The sequence below is a fragment of the Mandrillus leucophaeus genome, unplaced genomic scaffold (genome assembly GCF_000951045.1).
Source record: "Mandrillus leucophaeus isolate KB7577 unplaced genomic scaffold, Mleu.le_1.0 Scaffold124, whole genome shotgun sequence".
Classification (NCBI taxonomy): domain Eukaryota; kingdom Metazoa; phylum Chordata; class Mammalia; order Primates; family Cercopithecidae; genus Mandrillus; species Mandrillus leucophaeus.
In genome coordinates this window covers 1,123,576-1,135,735 of record NW_012100765.1, presented here as the reverse complement: position 1 = coordinate 1,135,735, position 12,160 = coordinate 1,123,576, and the positions used below count along the sequence as shown (strand labels likewise).

General features: G+C 40.9%; 1 protein-coding gene and 1 pseudogene across 1 annotated transcript in view; both read left to right on the top strand.

Annotated features, from left to right (window-relative positions):
- LOC105533317 overlaps positions 1-111 on the top strand; it is a 1,647-nt pseudogene extending 1,536 nt beyond the window's left edge.
- The window catches only part of MALT1 (MALT1 paracaspase), an 81,051-nt gene that overhangs the window by 21,698 nt on the left and 47,193 nt on the right, over positions 1-12,160 (top strand). Inside the window, exons 3-4 of the mRNA XM_011971743.1 lie at positions 4,263-4,384; positions 8,309-8,459. Of these exons, the coding sequence (XP_011827133.1) occupies positions 4,263-4,384; positions 8,309-8,459 (273 nt within the window). The remainder of the gene's footprint in view (positions 1-4,262; positions 4,385-8,308; positions 8,460-12,160) is intronic.

Below are 12,160 nucleotides of genomic sequence, written 5' to 3'. Positions count from 1 at the left end.
AAAAAAAAAAAAAAAAAAAAAAAAGTGGTTGTGGAATGTGTTGGACTGACTGGTTTCCAGTAGGAGACATCCAGGAAGTTTTTAGCTCTGTATTTACATGGTGTTGTGTGAGCCAAGGACCACTCTGAGGCCTGAAACCCGCCTTTGCCTTCTCCCACTGAAGAGGGTCTGGGGTCCTCCTGGAGCCTCAGTGCTCATCTAGCCTGGTGGTCTCACTGACAATAAAGAGCCCTTGCATTGCAAAGGGGAAAAAAAACTATAATTGTTTTGGGGTGCCACAAATTATGCCCCTATAAGAAGGTGAGCTTAATTGATAAATGTCATGTGTATTCCGACTGCTCCGCCAACTGGCCATTCCCCTCTCTCGCGTGCTCTCTCTTTCTTCCTCTCCTTCTCCCTCCCTGTCCCTCTTCCTCTCCCACTTCCCCCCTCCCTCTTTGGGCCTCCCTATTCTCTGAGACACAACAATATTGAAGTTAGGCTGATTAATAACCCTACAGTGATCTCTTAAGTGTTCAGGTGAAAGGAAGAGTCACGTGTCTCTCACTTTACATCAAAAGCTAGAATTGATTATACTTAATGAGGAAAGCATATGAAAAGCTGAGATAGGCTGAAAGCTAGGCCTCTTGTGCCGGTTAACCACGTTGCGAATGCAAAAGAAAAGTTCTTGAAGGTAACTAAAAATGCTACTTCAGTGAACACACGAATGATAAGAAGGCAAAACAGCCTTATTGCTGAGATGGAGAAAGTTGTAGTAGTCTGGATAGATCAAACCAGCCACAGCATGCCCCTAAACCAAAGCCTAATCCAGAGTGAGGCCCTAACTCTCCTCATTTCTGTGAAGGCTGAGAGAGATGAGGAAGCTGCGGAAGAAAAGTTGGTTTATGAGGTTTAAGGAAATAAGCTGTCTCCGTAACATAAAAGTGCAAAGTGAAGTAGCAGGTACTGGTGGAGAAGCTGCAGCAAGTCATCCAGAAGACCTAGCTAATGCCAGGCATGGTGGCTCACAATTGATCATGGTATCTGTAGTACTACCACTCTGGGAGGCCAAGGCAGGAGGATTGCTTGAGCTTAGGAGTTCAATACCAGCCTCGGCAACATGGTGAAACCCCATCTTTGCAAAAAATACAAAAAATTAGCCAGGCACGGTGGTACCTCCCTGTGGTCCCAGCCACTCAGGAGGCTGAGGTGGGAGAATTGCTTACACCTGGAAGGCAGAGGTTGCAGTGAGCGAGATCATGCCACTGCACTCCAGCCTAGGTGACAAGAGTGAGACCTTGTTTCAAAACAAAAAAAACAAAAAAAGATCCAGCTCATTAAAGAAAATGGCTATAATAAACAGATTTTTCAGCGTAGATGAAACAGCCTTCTGTTGGAAGAAGGTGCCATCTAGAACTTTGATAGCTAGAGAGAAGTCAGTGCCTGGCTGACTGTCTTGTTAGGGGCTAATGCAGCTGACAACTTTAAAGTTGAAGCCAGTGCTCATTTACTATTCTGAAAATCCTAGGGCCCTTAAGAATGATGTTAAAAACTGCAAAGTTTTTGTCCTGAATAACTGGATGGATGGTGGTAGGCTGTAAGACTGGTTTACCATCTTTGAGATGGGGAAACTGTGGGGACTGGCAGAGGAGTAGATTTTGTGTCGGAAGGGATTTGGGTATATGAAATTTGTAGTGGCTATAGGACATTCAAATTTAAAGCTGGGGTAGCCAAAACTCCTATATTTTTTAGGTTTATTACTTGTTCTCTTTTGTCATTGTTGCAACTTTTTTTCCTGTCACATCGAAACTTGGGAAATCAGAATCTTTGTATTTCAAAGTTGTGATGTAAAACTCTCCTGGCAGATGAATGGTAAATATGGGGACATTCAAATACAGTGTTATGAATTTGCTGGCTTCAGCAAGAGTGCTTATCCCATTTTCCACCTTTCCTACCAACCTGTATCACAGATTTCAGAAAGATTTTGAACTTCTCTCCTGTACTAACTTGGCCTCTACATAAAGGATTAGTGAATCAATGTCCTCCCTTGGCAAGAGTTTAAAATTCTGAGAGGCTGTACTATATTTACTAAAGATTTTCTAGGGTTTCTTGAGACCCTCCAATGTACTAGATATACAATAAATATTTACTCGTTTTTAATTTTGGTTTTATTTAGTGTCTTTGTGCTATGACTTTCGTGAACATTTTTTTTTCCTAGAAAGTTTGGCACCTTTGATGTATTAAGATTACTGTTATTTACACTGTTTCCTTTTTACTGGTAGTCTTGTTTTGTTTCTTTGCATTGGTGGGTGGTAGAAGAAAAAGACACTGTTATGAGGTCACATTCAGTATACACAAGGAAAGAAAATAAAAGTAGGTGCAGGAAATTAAGTTTTATAAATTTTAATTATCTTTTTCTTCCCTTCCTAAAAGCCAGCTAACCCAGTTTTATTTATTAAAACTTTTGCAAATGTAAACTTCTCTGGCGTTGGTTTCTTTTATGTCAGTTATCTATTGCTGCATAATCAATTATACCCAAGTCAGAAATGAAAAACAACAACGGTGTATTATCTCACACAGTTTCTGAGGATAGCAGTCCAGGAGTGGCTTAGCTGGGCAGTCCTGGCTGAGGGTCTGTCGTGAGGCATCAGTCAGACTCTGAGCCAGGTCTGCAGTCGTCCGAAGGTTTCCCCAGGGTTGGAGGATCCTCTTCTCAGATGGCTCGCTCGCAGGTGTTGTCAGGAGACCTCATTTCCTCACTGGCTGTGGCGGGAGGTCTGTTTCTTTCCACGGTGATATGGTTTGCCTGTATTCCCACCCAAATCTCATCTTGAATTCCCATGTTTTGTGGGAGGGATTCAGTGGGAGGTAATGGAATCATAGGGGCAGGTCTTTCCCTGCTGTTCTTGTGATAGTGAATAAGTCTCATGAGAGCTGATGGTTTTATAAGGGGGAGTTTCCCTGCACAAACTTTGTTCTCTTCTCTTGTCTGCCGCCACGTGAGACATGCCTTTCACCTTCCACCATGATTGTGAGGCCCCCCTAGCCACGTAGAACTGTATGTCTGTTAAACTTCTTTCTTTTGTAAATTGCCCAGTTGTGGATATGCCTTTATCAGCAGCGTGAAAATGAACTAATACTCTTACCACTTGGGCCTCTCTGCAGGGCTACCTGAATGGCCTCCTGCCATAGTCATGTGCTTCCCTGGGGCTAGTGAGTGAGAGAGAGGCAAGAGAAGGAGTGGGGGTGTTCCATTATTGACTAGGATTTTCTTCCAAATTCCTGTCAAAAGTCTTCCAAGCTTCGATGTTGGCAGTTATTCCTCAAGTGAGGCATGTTTGTGTCACAGGTATATCAAATATATATCCCACTGCTGTTTCTGTGTCCTTCTCTTCCAAAATCGTTGCTTTTCAATGCTAAATAATAATGCAGTAATTTGAAGACATTTTCAATGGTGTTATCTTTGTCCATTGCATGCTTCCATGGTACAGTACCACAGTCTGTAATTTTTAAAGAACAGACATTTATTTTGCACAGTTACAGAGCCTGGGAAGTCCATGATCAAAGAATCAGCTTCTGATGAAGGCTTCCTTGCTGTGTCCTCACATGGCACAAGGCAGAAGGGCAAGCAAGGAAGAACAGTTTGTCCTCACACGGCAGAAAAGAGAGAGAACCCACTCCTGCAAACCCCCTTATTACAGCGGCATTAATTCATTCGTGAGGGTACAGCCTCCCGCTAGGCTCTACCTCCCAACATTGTTACATTCGGGATTCAGTTTCCAGCTCATGAATTTGGGGGCATACATTCAGACCGTAGCAGACATTGCAACTTAACTCTTGTGTTACTAGCAGTGCATGTAACTCGACTGAAGTGGCAGCTATATGAGCATTTGTACCCAAACATTTCCATGAGCTGACACTGAGAACTACGCTATGGCTGTGCCTGACAGGCATCTGTTATAAGGTGCATCCTGATTTCAGAAGTGTTAGAATACGGGGAAAACAGCTTCTAAAAATTGAAGAAATATGGTAAATAATTTTCTCCCCCACCCAATCATGGGGAAGTACAATAGATCAAAGTCTTCTGCAAGTAAGTTTCTTTCCTCTGATTTTACAAGGCCTGCAACTCACAAAGTGTAAATTGGTTGAGAAGGCGATGTGAATGAGTGATTTATGAGAAAGATAAATATGCAGGTTATTTCTAAAATGTTTCAATTTTTGGTTTCAGATGTATAAACAAGGAAAATCCCTCTTTTGTGACTTTAATTTTTTTTTTTCTTTAGGAATAAAGATTACTATAAACCCAGAGTCAAAGGCAGTCTTGGCTGGACAGTTTGTGAAACTGTGTTGCCGGGCAACTGGACATCCTTTTGTTCAATATCAGTGGTTCAAAATGAATAAAGAGGTAATTTTTTAAAATATATCTTTTAATTCTTCTGTTATAAGGAGAGAGAATGATAGAGAATTAATTAACATTATTGTCCTAAATGTAGTTTTAACAGTTTGGTAAAAGTCTGACAGACATTGCTAGGTTATTACTGAAGTAGTCAATAATCATTATTTTGGTAAGACAGTTCCAGAATCGTCGTATAGAAACATTGTAAACAATAATGAAATCGGTTCTCTACTCTAAAAATTGTGGAAAATAGGGATTACTTAGGGCAACAGTGTTAGCAAGTATAAAACATCACCAGTACATTCTTGTATATACAAAACTCTTTACTACAGATTATGTTCCAACCAAAATCTTTAGAAGATTTTCAAGGCTATATGGAAAGTTAATGTGCTATTCTTTTTAAGAATTCCACATCACTGTTTTATCTGTATGAGAAGATTTAGAACCTTGTGGTAGATTCTGAAGTAAAATTCAGATTGGCAGAATGGGCCATTTATTCCTTTTGTGAAATGATTGGATCCCTGCAGCCCCCAACAAATAATTTTAAATCACATCTTAGAATTCTCTTTTCTTCAGAGTTCCTTGAGCCATCCTGCTCTGGGGATTTCTCAGTGGTCTGGCTGCCTGCATTGTGTCCCACTTCTGTGGGCTTTTCTCTTCCATTCCTTCATCCCTCTCTACTCTGCTCCCACTTCCACAGTGCCCAGAAAGTCCATATTCTTTTCACTCTGTTAGTCCCAGTCATTCAGCTTTCTTCCAAACTTGATGCCATGTCTCCCTTTGCAAATCTGAAACTAAATAAAAGCTGTTCTGAGAATGACTTTTCCTTTCATTGGATTGCCTCATACTGTAAGAGAATTCTGTGGTTTCATACAATCTTTTATTTCCGTCTGTTACACAGAGGTAAGACACAGCAACTGTGGAATGTAGTAAAAAGATTGCATGTAGCTTTGGCACCAGATAGGTCTGTGTTGGAACCCTGACTGCCATTATTAGCCATGTGAATTCCTATCATCAGAGATTGTGAGAATGGATGTTTTACATGCCTAGGCTTTTGAAAGATGGTACCTAAAGGTATTTTTTAAATCATATTTTCTCAATTGCAAAGTTACTTTCATTTTAATAAATGCCCTTTGAGGAGAAATAGTGGAAAAAGCCTACTACATTAAGTGTATCATTTGTAAACTATGTCCTGATTGGAGAAAGGTAGAAATGTAGGGGATGGAAAATGCATCTTAGAGTTGAAGAATTGTAATGGATTTTAAAGCTCTTAACAAGTCAAGTTTTGTGAAACCACTCTTATGATCATAGGTGTATTGTAGGAGATGTTTACTTAACAAGTGCTTGTCGAGCACCTGTTTTGTGCCAGGCCATGTTCTAGGCTTGATGATACAGCAGTGACCAAAAGGTCTCTGCCCTCAAAGAGCTTACACACCAATGGGGACAGAGCAAGCACTGTTAATTCCTGTGAGTTAAGAGCTATGAGGAAAATCAACAGAGTGGCAACATAATGTGAGAAGCTACTAAAGGTTTTAAGCACGGGAAGTAACATGATAGGATTCATGTTTTTTGTTCTTTGTTTGTTTGTTTGAGATGGAGGCTTGCTCTGTCGCCATGCTGGAGTGCAGTGGCACGATCTTGGCTCACTGCAACCTCTGCCTCCCCAGTTCAAGCGATTCTCATGCCTCAGCCTTCTGAGTAGCTGGGACTACAGGCGTGCATCACCACGCCCAGCTAATTTTTTGTATTTTAGTAGAGACAGGGTTTCACCATGTTGGCCAGGATGGTCTCGATCTCCTGATCTCTTGATCCGCCTGCCTCGGCCTCCCAAAGTGCTAGGATTACAGGCGTGAGCTACCGCGCGCAACCAGGATTCATGCTTTTAAAACATGAACTTGCTGCTTGAAGGAAGCAGAGAACAGCAAGATGAGCAGTTGTCTAATATCTGTGCTTGACTGGAAGTAGCAGTAGTGTGGAGCAGAGAAGGTGGATCACAGTGCATTATTCAATGTGTATTTTAGAGACAGTCAACTAAGCTGACAGATTAGATATAGAGTATGGGGAGAAGGAAGAGAAATCAAGGATGACCCCTAGGCTTTCCATATGAACCTCTGAGATGTGTTATATACTGAGGTGTTGAAGATTGGAAAATTAACTGACAGAAGACAGATTAATGGAGAAAAAGCTTATTTGTGTGCATGCAAGAGCTTTCAGAAGGAGTAGCTTGCTAACTGGTTATGTAACTAATTTAGTAGGGAAAGGCAGGGGCCCTGTGAGCATAACGGATGGGTTTGTTCAGGAAAGACAAAGGGGAGAAGAACAAGGGAAGATAGCAAAGTTTGTGGTAATGTTTGTTCATGCAGGCACCAGTGGTATCTCCTCTTCATTGTGACCATAAAGTCCCCAAAGAGAGATTTATGGTAGTTTTACTCTTGGTCTACCAAGGGGAGTAAAAGTTGCCCCAAGAGGGAATTTATGGCAGCCTCATTTCCCAGAAGTTTTTGCTTTGGGTCGGATAAAGGAAGCCTGAGAAGACTTCTTTCTGCATCTGTTGAATCCCAGATGTCTTCAGTTTAATAAAATCTTCGTACCAACTCTGGGGTTCTGAGTCTCCACAGATCTTCAGCCCAAGTAGCGTTTGTTCAGAAGATGCATCTTCCATTTTAACAAGAGGGAACAGAGGAGTTATAAATAGGTACAGACATGGATAGGTTTGTGATTTGTTGGCAGAAAAAGGAGATAATTTCTATCTGAAGTCAGTACCTGAGAGAACTAGGATTACAGGAGGTTTGAGGAGAGAGTATACATCAATAGTCTAGAAGGAGAACACACTTAGGACCATATAGTAGGATTGTCAGGCAGTTCAAAGTGCAGCCTGTTGTCCCAGTTGTCACATTCTCAGCAAAATACTCTTGCTTTGGTGTAGGTACTGAAAGGGGAGAGAGTAGAGTTCAGTTACTTGGGGTTTGGAGAGGGAGGAAGTGAGCGTGTTAAAGTACAGGTTAAATATCCCTTGTCTGAAATGCTTGGGACCAGAAGTATTTCAGATTTTGGATTTTTTTTAGGTGCTGAAATATTTGCATTGTATACTTAAAAGTTCAGCATCCCAAATCTGAAATGTTCCAGTGAGCATCATGGAGGTGCTGAAAGAGTCTTGAATTTGGGACTATTTCAGATTTTAAATCATCAGATTAACCTGTTCTTTGCAAGGGAATTGTTGTAATGAGGCACTTGAGTAAGCCCCTTGGCAATGTGCCAAAGTTGGGTGTAGCTGATCAATCGCTGGGAGCAGAAAAAGCATTAATAAAAGAAATGTTACTATTGGAGGTGGGGCCTGTGGATGGCCTGTCTCATTGATACGCTTTCCATAGCCCTTCTCTGTCTAGACCTTGAAGGAGATTGGATATTGTTTGGTTGAGGAGTTTATCCTCTTATAGAATTTTGCAGATCAGAAGGTGGGGTCTCAACGTCAAATAACTTGCCAATGTCTTCCCAGCTAATGTGGGGAGAGCTGAAAACAATAGCCAAGCCTAATTCTCTGTGTTTTCTCTATGCCGCCGTGGTGTTTGTATGGCAGCTAAACTGTATGGCTGCTAAACTCGTAAATGTTGCAGTTGTAGATTCTTTCAGAACTCAGTGATTGATCTCTTAAATGACAGAGCAAATAGTTTTCTGTTAGTGAGCCTTTGGAAGATACTTGGGACCAGCTTAACTCTCTAGTTAATGGATTTGTAAAAGACTGGATTTTTAATACTTGAGTCCTAAATAACTCAAAGTGTTACTGTTTTTAACTCAGAAATGTTTTAGAACTTGGGGGAGAAATGTTGCACTTTCAAAGCTCCATACTGAAATCATAGATTTTGTACAGCATACTTTATAAGATGTGTTTTTGATGAGTCATCCACTTGTATTCTCTTACTGATTCTTCCACAGATTCCAAATGGAAATACATCAGAGCTTATTTTTAATGCAGTGCATGTAAAAGATGCAGGCTTTTATGTCTGTCGAGTTAATAACAATGTCACCTTTGAATTCAGCCAGTGGTCACAGCTGGATGTTTGCGATGTCCCAGAGAGCTTCCGGAGTAAGTAATGAAAGAAACTGAATGTTGGCATGGGGATTCCCCATATTTTATTTTATTTTAAATGTTTACTTTTAAATAATTTTAAAGTATCAAAAATCATAGCAAAATTTCACATAGGTACTTCATCCATTATAATGTCAACCATTGTTAAGATTTGATCCATGTGCTTTGTCTTTCTTTCTTTCTTTTTTTTTTTTTGTAATTTAGTTTTTGGTTTTGTTTGTTTGTTTGTTTGTTTGTTTTTTAAGACAAAGTCTTACTTTGTTGCCCAGGCTAGTGCAGTGGTGCCATGTAATCTCAGCTCCCTGCAACCTCTGCCTTCCAGGTTCAAGCGATTCCTCCTGCCTCAGCCTCCGGAGTAGCTGGGATTACAGGCGTGTGCTATCACACCCGGGTAATTTTTGTACTTTTAGTAGAAGTGGGATTTCACCGTGTTGGCCAGGCTGGTCTCAAACTCCTGACCTCAGGTGATCCACCTGCCTCGGCCTCCCAAAGTGCTGGGATTACAGGTGTGAGCCAACATGTCCAGCCTGCTTTGTCTTTCTCTGTGTGTGTGCGTGCGTGCACACACACACACACATATATGTGTGTGCAGATACCTTAGGATGACATAGACATAAACAGGCCTTAGTCTGGTCCCTGCCATGGACCTCTTCAAGTTTGCCTTCCTTCATGGTCCATTACTCTGCCCTCACACACGGCACCTATACTCAACTTAGTTTCTCCCTGCTGCTTCCGTTGTCTCGAAAATGCCTTGCGTATTCACACTCCACATCTTTGCATCAGTGCTTCCTTCCATCTTGCATACCTTTTCTGCCTGGCATACTCTTATGACTCTTTCAAGCCTGGGCTCCCTCTGTTCCCTTGGCATTCTGATTTTACCTCTATTATAGAACTCATTGCATTGCTTTTGAAATTATTTGTTTGCTAGCTGTCTGAGCAGTATAGGGATAAGGAGTTCCCTTTTCTCTTTCTAGTTCTTAGAACAAAGCCTGGCAGGTAGTAGTCGCTCGTCAGTTATGCAGTTCAGTGACCACCCTCATGAGGCACAGCCTTGGGCTTCGGTGTTACACCTGTTTTAAACTAAGCATAAGAGAGAGCCCCTGACCCCAGATTACTTACACAACTATCAGAAAAGATTATCTGTTGCAATAGAAAGCAGGAAGACTTTGTTACTACCACTTCTTTCTCCCAAAAATTAGTCTTTTGAACGTATTTCTACATTTTGGTTGTTTATATTGTCAGGCTTGTCTCCCTATTTAACGGAACTCCTGAAGGGAAAGTCTGGTTCTTAATAATCATTTGTAAAACCAAACACTGAATAACCAATAGCACTCGGTAGGTGTTTATTGACAGAATGAAGAACCAGGGTCAATTCTGTTTAACAAAGCAGAGACAGATATATTTCCGCCAATAACATCTAATATTCTTACAAATTCAAAGCTATCTAAAAATCTCTGAAGGATTCTTGATATCTAAAACTTACTTTTCCTTATTTAAGAAACAGATCGTGAACCTGGCATGGTAGCTCACACCTGTAATCCCAGTACTTTGGGAGGCTGGGGTTCTGGGGCGGGTGAATCACTTGAGGCCAGGGGTTCAAGACCACAGTGGGCAACATGGCAAAACCCTATCTCTGCAAAAAAAAATTAGTCGGGCCTGACGGTGCACACCTGTAGTCCCAGCTACTCGGGAGGCTGAGGTTCGAGGATCACTCAAGCCCAGGAGGCAGAGGTTGCAGTGAGCTGAGATCACACCAGTGCACTCCAGCCTGGGTGGCATAGCAAGACCCTGTCTCAAAAAATAAGAAAAAGAAACACATTGTGAAACTAACATCATGGAAAAATGCTATTTCCTGAAGTTACTCACGAATACTAAATGTGATCATTATAAAAAGTAGATCAGTAGATAAATACATAGCATTTAAGACCTGACAGTCTTGAGTTCTATAATTAGAATGTGAATCAAAAAGAGGTCAGTTGGTTATGGATTTGAATGTTGTGGTCTCCAGTTTTGTAGGAGAAAAAACTCTCATGTAGTAGTCTTGCTGCTCACTTTTCAATTGTTTTCCATAATGCATATTGTTCTCCCAAACTATTGTTTTGTTCCTAAAAAATTATGTCGTGGAAAAAAAAAACTCTAGCATTGATGTCAGCACTAAAGGCCGTGTAGTGTATCATTCACTGCAAGGAAACATTCATCAGACTGCTTTGCTACTCCCTCTGCTTCATCTTTTTCGTTCAATAACTTGCATTGATCAAGGCAAAAAAAACAGTATACTCTTTAAAGAGTAGTTGTCAGGTATTATTTTATTCGGTGCACAATCAAGAACCATGTTCTTTGTTGTATTTGCTGGACAAAAAGAAGAACAGGGAGGGAAACACTTTTTGTTAAAAGAGTTAAAATGCTGCTTTCATTCTTTCACTTTAGCCTTTCTTAAACTCAAATAGCAATAAAGTTGTTGAGAAATAAAATATCGGCTGGGCGCAGTGGCTCACACCTGTAATCCCAGCACTTTGGGAGGCCGAGGCGGGCGGATCACAAGGTCAGGAGTTTGAGACCAACCTGACCAACATGGTGAAACCCTGTCTCTACTAAAAATACAAAAATTAGCTGGGCATGGTGGCGCTTGCCTATAATCCCAGCTACTCAGGATGCTGAGGCTGTAGAATTGCTTGAACCCAGGGGGCAGAAGTTGCGGTGAGCCAAGATCGCGTCATGGCACTCCAGCTTGGGTAACAGAGCGAGACTCCATCTCAAAAAAAAAAAAAAAGAAAAAATATCACCATTTTCTTTAAAGAAAAAATACCTCATGCACCTCTGTATTAGCCCATTCTCACACTGCTATAGAGATACTACCTGCGACTGGGTAATTTATAAACAGAAGAGTTTTAATTGAGTCACAGTTCCGCATGGCTGGGGAGGCCTCAGGAAACTTACAATCATGGTGGAAGGTGAAAGGAAAGCAAGGCATGTCTTACATGGTGGCAGGAGGGGGAGAGAGCAAACAGGGGAAATGCCAGACATGTAAATAACCAGATCTGTGAGAACTCACCGTCAGGAGAACAGCATGGGAGAAACTGCTGCCATGATCCAGTCGCTTCCCACCTGGTCCCTCCCTCAACATGTGGGGATTACAGTTCGAGGTGAAATTTGGTTGGGGACACAGTCAACCCATATCAACATTTCTCAATTTTATTTAACTTTTTTATCCCATTTTTATTAAGGGGTAATTTATATACAGTACAATGTATAGATACTATATGTACAGTCCAGTGAGTTTTAACATGTATATATAACATCGGTATATGTATCTATTTAACATATGTATAGTCATTGACCAGTCTCGATATTTTATATTCAGCTTCTTCCACTCAGCATAATGTTTTTAAAATTTACTCATGTTGTTCAGTGTATCATTAGGCAGTCTTGTCTTTTTGCTGAGTCATATTCCATTGTATGAATTGACTAGGTTTGTTTATTTATTCTCCTGTTGATAGACATTTAGTTTGTGTCCAGTTTTGGAATATTATGAATAAAGCTACGATGAACATTCTCATACACGGCCTTTTCTGGACATACGTTTTATTTCTCCTGGATAGTTACATAGAAGTGGAATCATAGAGTAGATATATGTTTAATTTTTCTTAACTGCCAAAGCTTCCAAAATAGTTTACTGTTTTGCATTACCACCAACAGGG